General features: G+C 45.0%; 1 protein-coding gene and 1 pseudogene across 3 annotated transcripts in view; one reads left to right on the plus strand and one right to left on the minus strand.

Moving 5' to 3' along the window:
• AASS (aminoadipate-semialdehyde synthase) overlaps positions 1–15,404 on the plus strand; it is a 68,036-nt gene that overhangs the window by 48,893 nt on the left and 3,739 nt on the right. For all 3 annotated transcript variants that reach the window (XM_030857660.2, XM_060305375.1, XM_060305376.2), the window contains 2 exons: positions 5,662–5,829; positions 13,220–13,315. In XM_030857660.2, coding sequence (XP_030713520.1) covers positions 5,662–5,829; positions 13,220–13,315 — 264 coding nt within the window. The remainder of the gene's footprint in view (positions 1–5,661; positions 5,830–13,219; positions 13,316–15,404) is intronic.
• Positions 9,761–10,143, minus strand: LOC132597873 (alpha-N-acetylgalactosaminide alpha-2,6-sialyltransferase 5-like; annotated as a pseudogene).

Below are 15,404 nucleotides of genomic sequence, written 5' to 3' on the forward strand. Positions count from 1 at the left end.
TGTGCTCAGCCTTGAGGGATAAGAAGGCGCCAGCCTGGCAGAGACACTGCCACTCATGACTGTGCTCAGCAGTGTCCAAATCACATCTGTCTGCTTTCGTAGTTTATGCTCTTGACTGTAAGGAAAGACTCACATTTAGGAACAAACATAACTAGACCAAGGCTTCCTCTTTATATTTTGTGCCCTAAGCACCTCACTCACCTCACCGTAGTCCCAGCTCTGCAGGGAGCGATGAATTACTTGATCGGATGTGGGTCTTAACAAAGATTATTCTGGCAGCAGTATTATAAGTTCTCAGTGTATCTGTGATCTAAGTGTATTTCGTGTAAAAACCGGAGTAAATTGAAAGAATCTCTTAAGGTGAATGTCATTGTCAGCCATCGACTTCTGTACCTGTGAGCGCGGCTCACAGCCGTGGCCGAACACTGGAGTCACCAAGGCGCTTAAAAAAATCCTGCTGTCTGGGCCTCATCCCCAGAGGTTCTGACTTGCTTGGGCTTGGGGATCTTTAAAAACTTCCCAAATGGTTCTAATGTGCAGCTGAATTTGAGATGGACTGACTTAGTGACCAGAGGACCACAGCTGCACTGAAAACACTACTGGACAAGCAAGACACTTGACCTTGATTCTGGAAAGACACATTCACATGGTTCAGGATATGAAACAGAACCCTTGAGTTGTGGTCCAAGTGCTGACATCCCTCAGTGTCACCAAAGGCCAGGCAATCTAGTTCTCCAATTCTAAGAATCATGAAGGTTTGGGTCTCAGTCTCACGTTCTACCAGACACACGCCCTTTTCTATGCCACTGCCGATCTCCTCTTCAACTGCCCCTTCTACCTTCTGCAATCATGGAACAGAGACTGGCCTATGTTTGGTATAAACTCACATGTGAATGCAGGAAGAATTCTTGCTTCAGCTGGGTAAAATGCTTATTCTCAGGAGGCCATATAAAAGATAAAGAGGGCTTCCCTGGTGGCGCAGTGGTTGAGAGTCCACCTGCCGATGCAGGGGATGCGGGTTCATGTCCCGGTCTGGGAAGATCCCACATGCCACGGAGCGGCTGGGCCCGTGAGCCATGGCTGCTGTGCCTGCATGTCTGGAGCCTGTGCTCCGCAACGGGAGAGGCCACAACAGTGAGAGGCCCGTGTACCACAAAAAAAAAGAGATAAAGATGATAACAAGGAGGTCAGTGGAATGCAATGTGCAACAGAAAGAGCATGGAACCTGATACCAGTGTGTCTGACTTGGTCCTCTAGCTCTGCCGTGGCTGGCTGGGTGGCACTAGAGCAATCATTTCATCTCTCTGAGCTTTGAGCTCCTTGCCTGAAGGTAAGCATAATCACACCAGCCTTGCAGGGTTCTTGCGGTAGGGCTCAGTGGGGTCATATAGATTACAGTCTGCCACACAGCAGATCTCTGGGCGTGTCCTAAGCCCCTAGCAAACATCAGCTGCATAAAGAAATTAATGGTGGTAGGAGCTCAGGAAAAGCAAGAGGTTATTTTCAGGCAGCAAAAGTTGTATTTGTTGAATTTGAAGTTTTTCCCTTTTATCCTGAACTCCTTTTGTAAAAGAGGAGTGCTTTTTGCATCTCCCTGACACTGTGGAGGACACCCAGAGAAAACACGATGCTTTTCTTCTCTTTGCTAAAATCATACTTTTTTCAAGGTCTCCTCTTGTGGACGCAGCTCTTCCTGACCACTCCAGCCCCTGTTCACTATTCTTTTGTCTGAACTCCCACACTTTGGTTGTCTGTGTCTAACACTTTTTCCGGATGCTGTATTATTCACTCAGTAATTCAAGTGTGTCTATCTGTCTTCTCACCCATTGTTAAACATCTCAAAACCTCTCTTGTTCCTCCATTGCCTCTGTCACCATCACCCTCCACCATGGAGCAGGCCTTATGTAATGCACAGAATCATCATGGGGGAGCCAGGTGACTTCTCTGGCTTCTGCTTTTATTTATTTATTTATTTATTTTTTGCGGTACGCGGGCCTCTCACTGTTGTGGCCTCTCCCGTTGCGGAGCACAGGCTCCGGACGCACAGGCTCAGCGGCCATGGCTCACGGGCCCAGCCGCTCTGTGGCCTGTGGGATCTTCCCAGACCAGGGCACGAACCCATGTCCCCTGCATCGGCAGGCGGACTCTCAACCACTGCGCCACCAGAGAAGCCCCTGGCTTCTGCTTTTAAGTTGAAACCTTAAACTTTTCCAGCAACTCAGGCAGTAGCCTAGGAATTAGGATGTATCTCATTGGAAATAACTGCAAGGATGTAGGACAAGATTTACCTCTGGTTCTACTGCTAACTTCTAACTTCTAATCCTGTTTCTAATGCATCTGATTTCCTTCCACATGTTTGGAGACAGTGACTGTGTCTTCTCTGAGTTCTGTTCCCTCCATGGGTGGTGGGACATTGGTGACACCTGGGGGTGACATGGCAGACCTTCGCCATCATCTCCTTCAGCCTCCTATCCCAAGCCACTCCCAAGCTAAACAAATACACTAAGTAAGGATCGTGCTCGCTCTGCAAACACAGATTTGAGATAGGTTTTCTGGCTCTCTTCCTATTGCCTTCCCCTCCCTTGACTGTAGCACCCAGCCTTCCCTCTGTAGCTGCTGCTCTCTATTGCCTGCAGCCATTCTTTTTTTTTTAAATTTATTTATTTTATTTATTATTTTTGGCTATGCTGGGTCTTTGTTGCTGCACATGGGCTTTCTCTAGTTGCGGCAAGCGGGGGCTACTCTTCGTTGCAGTGCACAGGCATCTCATTGCAGTGACTTCTCTTGTTGCGGAGCATGGGCTCTAGGTGCGCAGGCTTCAGTAGTTGTGGCTCACGGGCTTCAGTAGTTGTGGTTTGCGGGCTGTAGAGCGCAGGCTCAGTAGTTGTGGTACACGGGCTTAGTTGCTCCGCGGTATGTGGGATCTTCCCGGACCAGGACTCGAACCAGTGTCCCCTGCATTGGCAGGCGGATTCTTAACCACTGCGCCACCAGGGAAGCCCACCTGCAGCCATTCTTAACTCAATTTTCAGGAGCATCACTGGTGGCATGATCAGGAATGCTGTACCTAGTCAATTCACATCCTTTTCAAACTACTGATCCACAGATGAGCACAATTAAGGGGACGGTATCATATAGTAGAAAGAACACGGACACTGGAGTCAAATAGACATGGGTTTAAATCTGCCCCGGGGTGACTCTATCAGCTTTAGTTTTCACCTCTGAAAAGTGGGTTATTGCGTGGATTAAAGGTAATGTATATAAGGCACCTGGCACACAGTGGGCCCTCATAAATGCTTGTCCGTATATTGCCTGTGTTAAATGTCTTGTTGGTTTAGTAATCCAGCTTATTGTAAGTGGTTCTCAGCGGTTGGGGGACGTGTGGGTGTGGACGCATGTGTGGGGAAGAGTCACACTTAGAGCAGTCTGCACCAGCAGCGAGTACTGAGCCACTGTTTCTGCTGGGAGTGGGTCTTGGATGGAATCATTGTTGAGTCAGAAAAAAAATGCATATTCTCTGGCAAATGGATAAATATGCCTCTCTTTCTTATCTGTCATGTAGGGGGGGGGCTTATTAATGAATCCCATGATAGGACATTAGAAATACGACTCTGAATTGATATCAAATGACCCAGTGATTTTGGGGTCAGGTTCCTTTAGCAGCCGTCAGTCTCTAAACGGATCGTTACCATTCAGCTTATATTTTCCCTGTTTTCTTTACAAGGACCTCGTGATAGACTTAGGAACCAGCTGATTTATTTCTGATTAGTACAGTGCTGGAATATAGCGGTCTTTATTGAATTTTTCTTTAAAAATCCCTAACCTGCAAACAAGTAAACCAAACTTTAGAATTGCCATAGGTTGTAGAAGAGAGATAGGGGGGAAGACCCTAAAAGTCAACATTTGCCTCTTTATTAGACTTTTAAAAAAAATTTAGAATCCTGATGGAAGAAATTTGTTTTAAAGAAAAAGTACAGAAATTGCTCTTCAGGAAATGTTTACTGTGAAGTTCAGAAGAGTTTGACAAGAAACTTAAATGAAAAGCATTCCTCACTTTCTTCTGATTCCCACTCTTGGGATTTTTTTGTTTTGTTTTGTTTTGTTTTTTGCTGTACGCGGGCCTCTCACCACTGTGGCCTCTCCCGTTGCGGAGCACAGGCTCTGGACGCGCAGGCTCAGCGGCCATGGCTTATGGGCCCAGCCGCTCCACGGCATGTGGGATCCTCCCAGACAGGGGCACGAACCCGTGTCCCCTGCATCGGCAGGCGGACCGCCAACCACTGCGCCACCAGGGAAGCCCCTCACTCTTGGGATTTTTGATGGTCCTTGGTGCTCTTCAAAGTGAGCCTTTGACTGCGGAGGCCCCTCCAGGCATGACTCTGTGGTCAGCACTGCCCGTTTCCTTCTGGGGCTTCAGCTATACATATACATACCTTTCCATTTTCCCTTTCATACCAAGACATACGCAGAACCTCCCTACAAATAAACCCTGTGAACCATTAAGTTTAGCTGAAGACTCCTTTGAGCAAATTGCTCAGACTCCGCCAGAAGGTACGTCACCAGCTCCCTTGTGCAGTGTTTTCTCGTGCAGCTTTTAGATGTGGTCAGAGATTGTTTCCAGTGGTGCAAGCAGGACAAAAAGTCTAGTTCCACCAGGATTCTCAGCCCTGATTTTATTACTCCAGAATGTTTTCCATGATCTCAAGGATGATCATCAACCTCACAAACTGAAAAAAAAATTTAGCCCTTTAATCAAAATTAACGGGAAAAAATGCTTCACTGCATTTTGATTGTGTATGATGGGGGGAGAGATGTAAGAACGAGGATTACTGAGAAATCAGAAGAGCTTGGGAATCGGTGACATAACTCCTCAGAGGCAGTAAGATCAGGAGGTGGTATTTTTTTTTTGAGTTTCACTGTATGTTCATTGCATTGTCCTTGTGAGAGGGCATCTCCCCCACTCCATTTCCCAACGTACACATGTTGGTTGACTAGTCCAGGCTGTAGCACTTTATTGTTGCTCTAGTGCAGCTCCTGGGTCTTGGTAGACATTAAGTAAAGGTTTGTTCAATGAACAAAGGATTGCACGGAGGCAGGAGTTGAATCTTATCCATCACTGTCCTTATTCCCAGGTGTGATCCTGGCACACACGTAGCAGGTGGTCCGTAAATGCTAGCTGTGTGAATGGATGTGCAAGACTGGTGCCTGATGTAGCGAGCATTCGAGAAGGGGGATGGGAGTGAAGAGAAAGAACAGAGTGAGAACGTGGCCATTGCTGTTTGAGCACAGAAGCCACTTTGAGTATCTGTTGCTTATAGCGTATTGTTTATTTAAAAACAAAACAAAACTCTACTGAGACATAATCCAGTGCCATCTCATCCAGGGGCAAGGAAAAATCAGAAACAAGATCTGAGTAAAAAAACGAAATGCTTTAAGTCAGATTTTAAAGCTTGGGAGAACAATGGCCTTGTGAATTATGGTATTAGTAGAACAGCTTGAATATGGGATGTTGATTAGCGTAGTTTCATTACATTTTTTTTTTTCAAATCCCCTATTGCTTTCTTGTAAAACCTGGATTTCTTCCTTATGAAACGAATGCAGGTGAATCCAAAGAGGAATGCACTTTCTTAACCCCACGTGTGCCTTTTCAATGTTCCTCAGGTTGTGAATGTGGTCGGGGGTGTCTCCTTTCTGGATTCGGTTACTCCTATGGATTATTTCCCTGGATTGAATTTGGAAAGTTATCCTAACAGAGACAGTACCAAATATGCTGAGATTTATGGCATTCCGTCTGCTCACACTTTATTACGGGGGACGCTGAGGTACAAGGTAAGTGGCTCTATCTGAGATGATCATGTTGCCTGTTTTGATATAAGTGATGTGAACACTTAATTTTTCTTCATAATTGAAATAATTAAGATGATAAACCAGACTGGCACCCCTATGCTTACTATTTACAATAACCAAGATAAGGAAGCAAGCTAAGTGCCCATCAATAGACAAATGGATAAAGAAGATGTGGTGTATACATACACACAGACACACACACACACACGCAGTGGAATATCACTCAGTTGTAAAAAAGAATGAACTCTTGTCATTTGCAACAACATGGATGGACCTGGAGGGTGTTATGCTAAATGAAATAAGTCAGAGAAAGACAAATACCATATGATTTCACTTATATGTGGAATTTAAAAACAAAATAAATGAACAAATGTTAAAAAAGAGAAAAACAAAGTCTTAGATACACAGAATAAACAGGTAGCTTCCAGAGGGAAGGGGAAATAGGTGAGGGCCATTAAGAGGTACAGATTTCCAGTTACAAAATGAATGAGTCGGGTATGAAATGCACGTGTCACGGGTATGAAATGTAGTCCATAATAATGTAGTATCGTTGTATGGGGACAGATGGTAGTTGACTTTTCATGGTGAGCATTTTGTAATGTACAGAAAACAAAACAAACAAACCAGATTGGCATCTTTTTTTCTCAGGGCTCTTTTCTTTCTTTCTTTTTTTTTACTCTATATGTAAATATTTTACTTAAAAATTGGGTTTTTTTAAACATCTTTATTGGAGTATAATTGCTTTACAATGGCATGTTAGTTTCTGCTTTATAACAAAGTGAATCAGTTATACATATACATATATCCCCATATCCCCTCCCTCTTGCGTCTCCCTCCCACCCTCGCTATCCCACTGCTCTAGGTGGTCACAGAGCCCTGAGCTGCTCTCCCCTCAGGGCTCTTTTGATTGACCATTTCAGGAGACAACTCAGCGTGGCTGGGGCAAAAAGGGAATTCTTGACTCAGGAGAAGGGGGGCAGGTGAAGGGTCAGCTTCAGGTGTACTGAGGTTTGAGGGTTATGACCTCACTGGCACATAGTAGTTTCTCTTCACCTCTCAGCTCTTCCTTCAAGCATTGGCTGCGTCCCCTGTTTCACAGGGATGGCAAGATGGTGGCAGCCTCTTAGGTTCAAATCCAGTGAGAAAGAAAAAGTACTTCTTCACAGCCAGAAGTCGAGTTTTTGTCTCATTAGCCCCTGAGGTTAGTGCAATAAAAGGTGCCAATCAGCTTTGGCCCCTGTTTTATGTCCCCAGTGCTGACGATGTAGTCAGCGTCACTTTCCCCAAAGTGAATCTGAAATGTTTTTACATAAAATGGAGTGTAGCTACTAGGACCATAAATACGAATGTCCAGTACACATTTTTAAAAATGGTTTTATTTTTTATTTTTTAACGTGAGAAAGCTTCTTTAATCACAAACCAGGTCATGTTTTGTAAAACAACGTCAGTCCCCATACATAATATTTGCTGACGCCTTCAAATTTGGCATTAGAGGAATTAATGCCTCCTAAGCCATGTGTAAAGAAAACATTGGTATATTTTTTAAAGGCTATTTTTGAACAATGTTACTTGCATAAATGAAAATCTGTCATACTGTTTGATCTTGGTTCTAAGTAAAATGAGTCCTTTATACTCCTGAACACCAAGGAATGGCAGTGAACGTAATGTAAGATTTGCAGTGAGTGAATCTGAATAGTTCATAGGATAAATGAGCAGTATAATGGGGAATCTCCTTATATTCTCTTCTCCTCAGAAACTCATAGAAGTGCAGTTCCTTATTCTTGTCACCGAGGAAAAGCATGAAAATTCTCTCCCCCGCCAACTCTTTTTGGTGCAAGAAGCACCAGAGAAGCAGGGGATGGATTTCTGCCAATGGGGTCTGGGGAGGAGGTATGCTTTTAACCACAAGAGGGGGATAGGTAGTAGGGGGATATAAAAGACCCCCTAAAATAAGGCTTCTGCTACTGTGGGAGCTCCATCATTCCAAGTGCAAAGTCCTTACATGGGTCAACGAGAGGCTTGTTGAGAGAATTTCAGATCTGGAATGAAACTTAAGAGGTCCTCTGGTACAGTGATATCATTCTGCAGAAGAGGAAACTAGGGCTTAAGAGAAGTGACCTACATCAATTATTACTAAAGCAAATTGTCTTTAAGTTTCTCTTGTTGGTATCTTTTTTGTTTGAATGAACAAGTTTTTGGTTTTCAATTTTGTCACTTGGAGCATTTCTGCACTTTGGAAAACGTCATAGCTGTTCTTGAAGCCTGAGGGTTCAAAAAACGCAACACAACATCTCCAAGCCAAATACCATCACATGCTAACAGTGAGCACTGTGAACACGGCAACTCGTCTCTCCCTGTTCCGGGCCTTTTCCAACCATCATTCAGGATTAAAGAACTAGGAAGGATAAATTACCACATAATCATAATCTATAAAAATACTGACCTAGAGCACACTAAAAAACTCTCAATAAATAAATATTGGGCAGTTGCTTTTGAAAGTCAGTAAAGATGTACTCTTTTTTTTAAAATTTTATTTATTTATTTTTATACAGCAGGTTCCTATTAGTTATCTATTTTATACATATTAGTGTATACATGTCAATCTCAATCTCTCAGTTCATCCCCCCTAACTCCCCGCTTTCCCCCTTTGGTGTCCATACATTTGTTCTCTACATCTGTGTCTCTATTTCTGCCCTGCAAACTGGTTCATCTGTACCATTTTTCTAGATTCCACATATATGCGTTAATACACGATATTTGTTTTTCTCTTTCTGACTTACTTCATTCTGTATGACAGTCTCTAGGTCCATCCACATCTCTACAAATGACCCAATTTTGTTCCTTTTTATGGCTGAGTTATATTCCATTGTATATAGGTACCACATCTTCTTTATCCATTCGTCTGTCAATGGGCATTTAGGTTGCTTCCATGACCTGGCTATTGTAAATAGTGCTACAATAAACATTGGGGTGCGTATGTCTTTTCTCTGGGTATATGCCCAGGAGTGGGATTGCTGGGTCATATGGTAATTCTATTTTTAGTTTTAGTTAAGATGTACTCTTCAGAAGTCATGTCCATACTTTCAAGGCTGCTTTTTACAAACCACACAGAGTCCAACAGATGACAAAGGTTCAGGTTAGGATACAATCTGATAGAAAAATGACTCTTAACGTGATATTTCTACAAAGGAATACAACTAATGTTGAGTTGCTCGTGTCTCAGTTTCAAAGGCAATACTTAAAGAGATCCAAAATGTTTTTAGCCACGGCAGCATCATTGAAATGAGTGTTCAGGTCCTAAGGTCACCCCTCTTGAAAGGGACAGCACTCATTAGGGTGTATTAGTTCTGGAATTTCCCCTTGTAAACCAGCTGCACTGCTTTGCAGTCAGGCCTCAGAGGCAGCTGTACATGGCACTTCTTGAGGAGTGCAGCTACCCCTGCGACCAATTCTGTTCCTCTTCCATGTCTGGTGACTCAGGAAGTTCAGGGGCCCGATGTCTGATACAGAGGGTACTTGGGATTTCAGTCTGGCCACACACTTTCCTCAGAACACAGGTTTGTTCTCAGGATGGCTTCTAGCAAGCGATTCTGGTTTCCGGTCTGGTTGAGAAAAGTGAAAATTTAATGTCTGTGCCGAGTTCTTTCTCGTTGCGGAGCACAGGCTCCGGACGCGCAGGCTCAGCGGCCATGGCTCACGGGCCCAGCCGCTCCGCGGCATGTGGGATCTTCCCAGACCGGGGCACGAACCCATGTCCCCTGCATCGGCAGGCGGACTCTCAACCACTGCGCCACCAGGGAAGCCTCGCGCGCAGTCCTTAAAGGCTCCTTTCTCTGTGATAAAGCGGTGATGACTACCCTTCCGTCCTCACTCACGGGAGAGGTACATTGCACATTCATCAGGTCCAAAAGGTTCATAATAGTGATAAGGTACTGAAGGGTGGTTGGGAGCCCTGCAGAAGTCTTGGGGATCCATGCCATAAACATTGGTCCTGTCGCAGAGCTCCAGGGCAATCGTCATTGTGAACCAGCCAGTGCTGAGCCAAGTGTTGGAGATCTTCCTTGTGGTCCGCCACGCCAAGGTATCCTTGCAGTGACCGCGGTCGCGCGGGGGCCTCGGGGCGCGGCAGGGGGCTGCTCTCTGCGGGCCGCTGCGCGCTGCCGGTCGCCGCTGCCGGCTGCTGCTGCGGGGGCTGCTCCTTCTGGCCGCCAAGGCCGCTGTACACGAGCTGCAAGCTGGTGAACGTGCTGGTGAGCGCAAAACATATTCCAGCCCCGGGCGCGTCAGGGTCTTCATTTTGGGCACCTCTTTCGTGCGGAATCCTCAGGCACACGCATCTGGGACCACTTTTTCTTGGAGGGTTTCCGTCGTGGGTGATGGGACAGAGGCGGGTCTGATTTTTGCCCAGCAGCCAGCCACGCCTGACTCACCAGGGAAGCCGCCGCGGGACCCAGGAAGCACCGCCGTTGCAGAGATTCCAGCACACGTTTTGTAATCACTAAAGAGTAGTTACAAGTGTGACCAGATTGAGACAATGAGTGTAATTGTTTCCTAGGGTGGTTATAATAAATTACTACAAACTTAAAACGACAGAAATTTATCCTCTCACTATCCAGGAGGTCACAGTCTGAAATCAAAGTGTGGGCAGGGCAAGCCTTCTGGAGGCGTCGAGGGAGAAACTGTCCCTTGCCACTCTCGCCTCACTTCTGGTGGTTGCTGGCGACTGTTGATGTTCTTTAACTTGTAGACATACTGGTCCCAACTCTTTGTCTCCATCCTCATACCACCTTCTCTTGTTTATATCACTGTGTCCTCTCCTCTTCTTATCAGGACACCAGGCACTGGATTTAGGACCCCGAATATAGGTCGCTTCATACTGAGGTCCTTAACTAATTATATTTGCAAAGAGCCACATAAGGTCATACTCTGAGGTTCTGAGTGGCCGTGAGTTATGAGGGATACACTACTCAACCCACTACAACCAGCGTACCTAAAATACAGAGATCTCTAAAAATTAGAGACCTGATTTCAGATCTCGATGCCCTGTGAGATTCCACGGTACCTGTGCTCTCATGAATGCGATGTCCTCATTGTCTAGGAATTAAAGTAATTGTCAGTGACAGCATCCTAAGGAGATCGAGGAACCATGGATGCTTCAGAAGCCTTCAAGCACAGCAGAAATTCTAGTGTGAATTGCAGCCATACTGTCCTCAGATCTGACAGATTCTTGATTCTGTTTCTTTTCCCCAGGGGTTTCAGGAGTTAGGATTTTCCAATAGATTTAGGCTCCTGCCAAACATATAGACCCAGAAATAGAGGATTTTGAGATTTAAGAATTAACTAAAGCTCTCAAGGATGTGCATGGATGAGAGCCATCCCCACAGAACCCCAGAGGATGGAAGATGTCATAGAGTTCACGTCCTGAGCAATGTCAGCAACCCTTCAGTAACCTGAAGATTCTTTCCAGCGTTAGAGATGAGACCCTGTCACCCAAGTATGACAGGGAGACCTTGACTTCTCTCCTGCACCTGCCTGTCACCTGAGTCCTTCCAGACCCAGCTTGTATCACCTTACAGGATCTTTCTTAATTCCTCTCCTTGACTCCCTTCCCCGACATCTACGTGAGTTCCCCTCCTTGTGTGCCCACAGCTTGGCGTTTACCTGTCGTAGCACCTGTGATAGCCCAGTGTGTCGTAGTCCTCAGTGGTCGTGGTTTTGCTCACTATGGGCCAGGCCTTATTTGTTGGACTTATCTGACCCTTCTCCTGGACTGTAGTGTCTTCATGGGTAGGGACTGCATTTTTCGTCTCTGTGGCCTCAGCCCCTAGCACAAGTCTCACACATGGCAGCACTTTGCTAAGTACTTAGTGATAAATGAATACACATAATAAATTCATTTCTAGAGGTCACCATAAAATTATTTCTGAGATGAAGAAATAGCTGAGAAATGTCTCAGTATTTGAGATGTTGGAAGAAGGGGCCCCCAGCATTCATCAGATCCTAGAAGCAGGCTCGGGGTATTGCTTTTTTGCTTCTCCTCTTTGAAGTATATTTACATTGGGTTAGAGCAAATGAATTTTAATTCTTTAATTAGTAACTTTGGACAGTTTGAATAATACAGCCGTTCAGACGTGTGAGAATTCACACATTAAACTGTGAAACATCCAGTGGCAACAGGAACTATTTTATATCTTAATAATTTTACTGCTTCCTGAAATAATTTCCTGCCCTTCTTCTCTTCGTCTTCTTCTTCTCCTCCCCCCACCTGCTGTCTCTCAGTTGCAGTGGCTATAAAGCTCCTTATTTTGGCTTTCCAATCCCCCCTCCCTCCCGGCCCCCAGTGTAACTTGCTCACAGGAGAACACACATTATGATCCTCCTTCACTTCATCTTCATTCAGAATCTATTCATCCAGTCATTTGTTCTCTTTCAGCATATTGGAATGATGGATAATGGGGTGAGGACATGGGGTTGAAGGACACACATACACATACTTTCTATGCCTGCCGTTCAGCAGCTGAATAGACAATTAATTACAGTTTGTGTTGAGTGCGTATGTACAAAATGCTACAGGAATACAGAGAAGAAGGGAGTGCCCACTCACCTAGGGAGCTCAGTATGTGTGCTGAGCTGGGTCTTAAGAGAAAAGTAAACATTTCATAGATGAGAAAGAGGGGTTACCATGTTCCAAGCATGGGAGCAGCGTGCACCGAGCCCCAGGTCTCTGGAAGAGCACAGCAGCTTGTTTGGAGGATGGTGAGTGGTGGAGAGGATGATTAGTGAGTCAGGCTGGAGGGGTTTATTGGGATGGGTTCTACATAACAGTGCCAAGAACCTCGGCCTGTCCTGTAGAGAATGAAGGACATGTGAGGAATTTCTATCAGCGTGATGGCATTTTAGAAATACCTCTCTGATGCCTGCCTTTCCCCCTTGCTCCTTGTATACGTTAGGATAATGGCTCTTAATCAGTAGGATGGATTATCTTCGTTGGGAGATATTCTTACAAGCTCCTTCTTCCATTATAAGAGAGAGAACAACTATTCTATTAAATACAGTTCTGCTGGCCTGAGCATGTAACACAAGATGAAACTTTCCCTTATGCTGTCAGAAAACACCACTCGCATGTTACCCAGAAACAAAAGTAAAGACCCACGTTTTGCAAGGGCTCTTGTGTAAACCAGTGGAATTGTTGTGACGCTGCTGATTTTGGTTTGAACCCGAGGGTGACTGCATCAATACTAGCAGCACAAATGGCTATTCTCAGCCTGTTTTCTAAATGAACTACAAAAATAGGTCCTTATTTTCAAGAAATTAAAAAATGTTTTTCTTTGAAGACAAATTTTTATATATTGCTTAATAACTCTTGTTACAGGGATATGCCAAAGCCTTGAATGGATTTGTAAAATTGGGTCTTATAAACAGAGATGCATTTCCTGCCCTTCGACCTGATGCCAATCCGCTCACCTGGGTGAGTGACTCCGGAATTATACATTGTCTGCTGCTCTTCAGAAATGCCTTCTGAGGGCTTCCCTGGTGGCGCAGTGGTTGAGAGTCCGCCTGCCGATGCAGGGTACACCGGTTCGTGCCCCAGTCCGGGAAGATCCCACAGGCCACGGAGCGGCTGGGCCCGTGAGCCATGGCCGCTGAGCCTGCGCGTCCGGAGCCTGTGCTCCGCAACGGGAGAGGCCACAACAGTGAGAGGCCCGCGTACCACAAAAAAAAAAAAAAAAAAAAAGAAATGCCTTCTGAAATGGTCAGGTTTGAACGTGGGTTTGGACCAGCAAAGAACCCATTCTGTGACTTATGTGCAGGAAGTTAAGTCCTAGCCCCAAAGCCCCCCTTTCCACACTTCATTGTTTGGGGAGGATGGAGAGCACACGGAGGCTGACTCTCGGGGCCCGTTTCCTGCTGCAACTTCTACCACTTGATTGCTCCCTCAGCCCTGAGCAGAGATGCGCTTGCTCTCTGCACTGTGCTCTGGGCTCTGCCGCTTGTCTGAGTGGTGACCCCATGACAGGAGTTAAGCTTGGGCCTCCTGAAACTGAGAAAGCAGGAGAGCTCCGGCTGGTATCGCAGAACTAGATTCCCAACGCCCGAATCCCATTCGTTCCTTTATTTGACCATTTGTAACCATGCGTAATCTGAGTTTTTAATTACTGAGTTTATGCCCATATCTGTGTTGTATTAAAATCTAGAGCTTCCACTAACTGCCAGGAATTAACTTGTTACCAGCTGGTCATTCAACTTAAATTAATGTGCCCATATTCCAATAGAAATGCTAGAAATTTATCACAAAGGGAAAAGAATCAATACTGCTAATCCCATTAAGTGTCCCAAAGAAACTTGGATCTTGGGTATTCTGGTTAGCCAGTTGCTTTTTTAAAAAAAATTAATTAATTAATTTATTATTTTTGGCTGTGTTGGGTCTTCGTTTCTGTGCGAGAGCTTTCTCCAGTTGCGGTGAGCGGGGGCCACTCTTCATCGCGGTGCGCAGGCCTCTCACTGTCGCGGCCTCTCTTGTTGCGGAGCACAAGCTCCAGACGTGCAGGCTCAGTAGTTGTGGCTCACGGGCCTAGTTGCTGCGCGGCACGTGGGATCCTCCCAGACCAGGGCTCGAACCCGTGTCCCCTGCATTGGCAGGCAGATTCTCAACCACTGAGCCACCAGGGAAGCCCACCAGTTGCTTTTAAATTCAGTTCTTTTGTGTATCTGAGAGTCTTTTCAATCTAAGTTTCAGATTTCATAAACTTACTTGTTGGACAGGAGTGAATAAATACCCATAGTGAATCTGATATTGAGGCAGTTTGATTGGGAAGGTTGGTGCAGGCATTCTTGGGGCTGGTCCCCTTGTCTTGGTAGCTACAGTCTAGAACAGGGGCTGGCAAACGTTTTTTTTGTTTTTGGTAAAAGACCAGATTGTAAATTTTTTAGGCTTTTATGGATCATGTGGTCTCTGTCAGGCTACTCAGTTCAGACTGCTCGTAAACAAATGAGCATGGCTATGTTCCAATAAAACTTTTTATTTACAAAACCGGGTGGTGAGCTCAATTTGGCCTGTGAACTAGTTTGTTGATCCTTAATCTAGAGCATAACATTTTCCTTGGGAGCCTGGAAAAAGTCTTGTTTAGAAATTAGAAAAAGCTATGACCACTGTTTAAGTGCTCGTCCTTTGAGATTTTATTATCTGCACAATTTTCCTCATTTCTTGAACCTACAAAAGAACTCTAGTTGCTACTAGCAACCACAGCAATAAGTCCCTTTCACTCTATCCTGGCCAAAATTGACTTCTAGACGGTGAGGGATAATGAGGGATAAGGTGATAGAGAGGACCTGCAAAGGTAGTCAATGTGATGGTAAATATGGTGTCACCTTTTTGGTATTGATTTGGTGTCATGACTCTTTTATTGCTGAAATATCATTCTGAAATACCCATTTATTGATGTGTGGGTGTGCAGATGTGTGTATGCACATGTGTGTGCCACAATTTACTATTTCTAATTATTTCTAATTTAAAATTTGAGGTTCTTTTGAGGTCCATTGTCTTAATAGGATAATTT

Source organism: Globicephala melas, chromosome 9 (assembly GCF_963455315.2).
Source record: "Globicephala melas chromosome 9, mGloMel1.2, whole genome shotgun sequence".
Taxonomy (NCBI): domain Eukaryota; kingdom Metazoa; phylum Chordata; class Mammalia; order Artiodactyla; family Delphinidae; genus Globicephala; species Globicephala melas.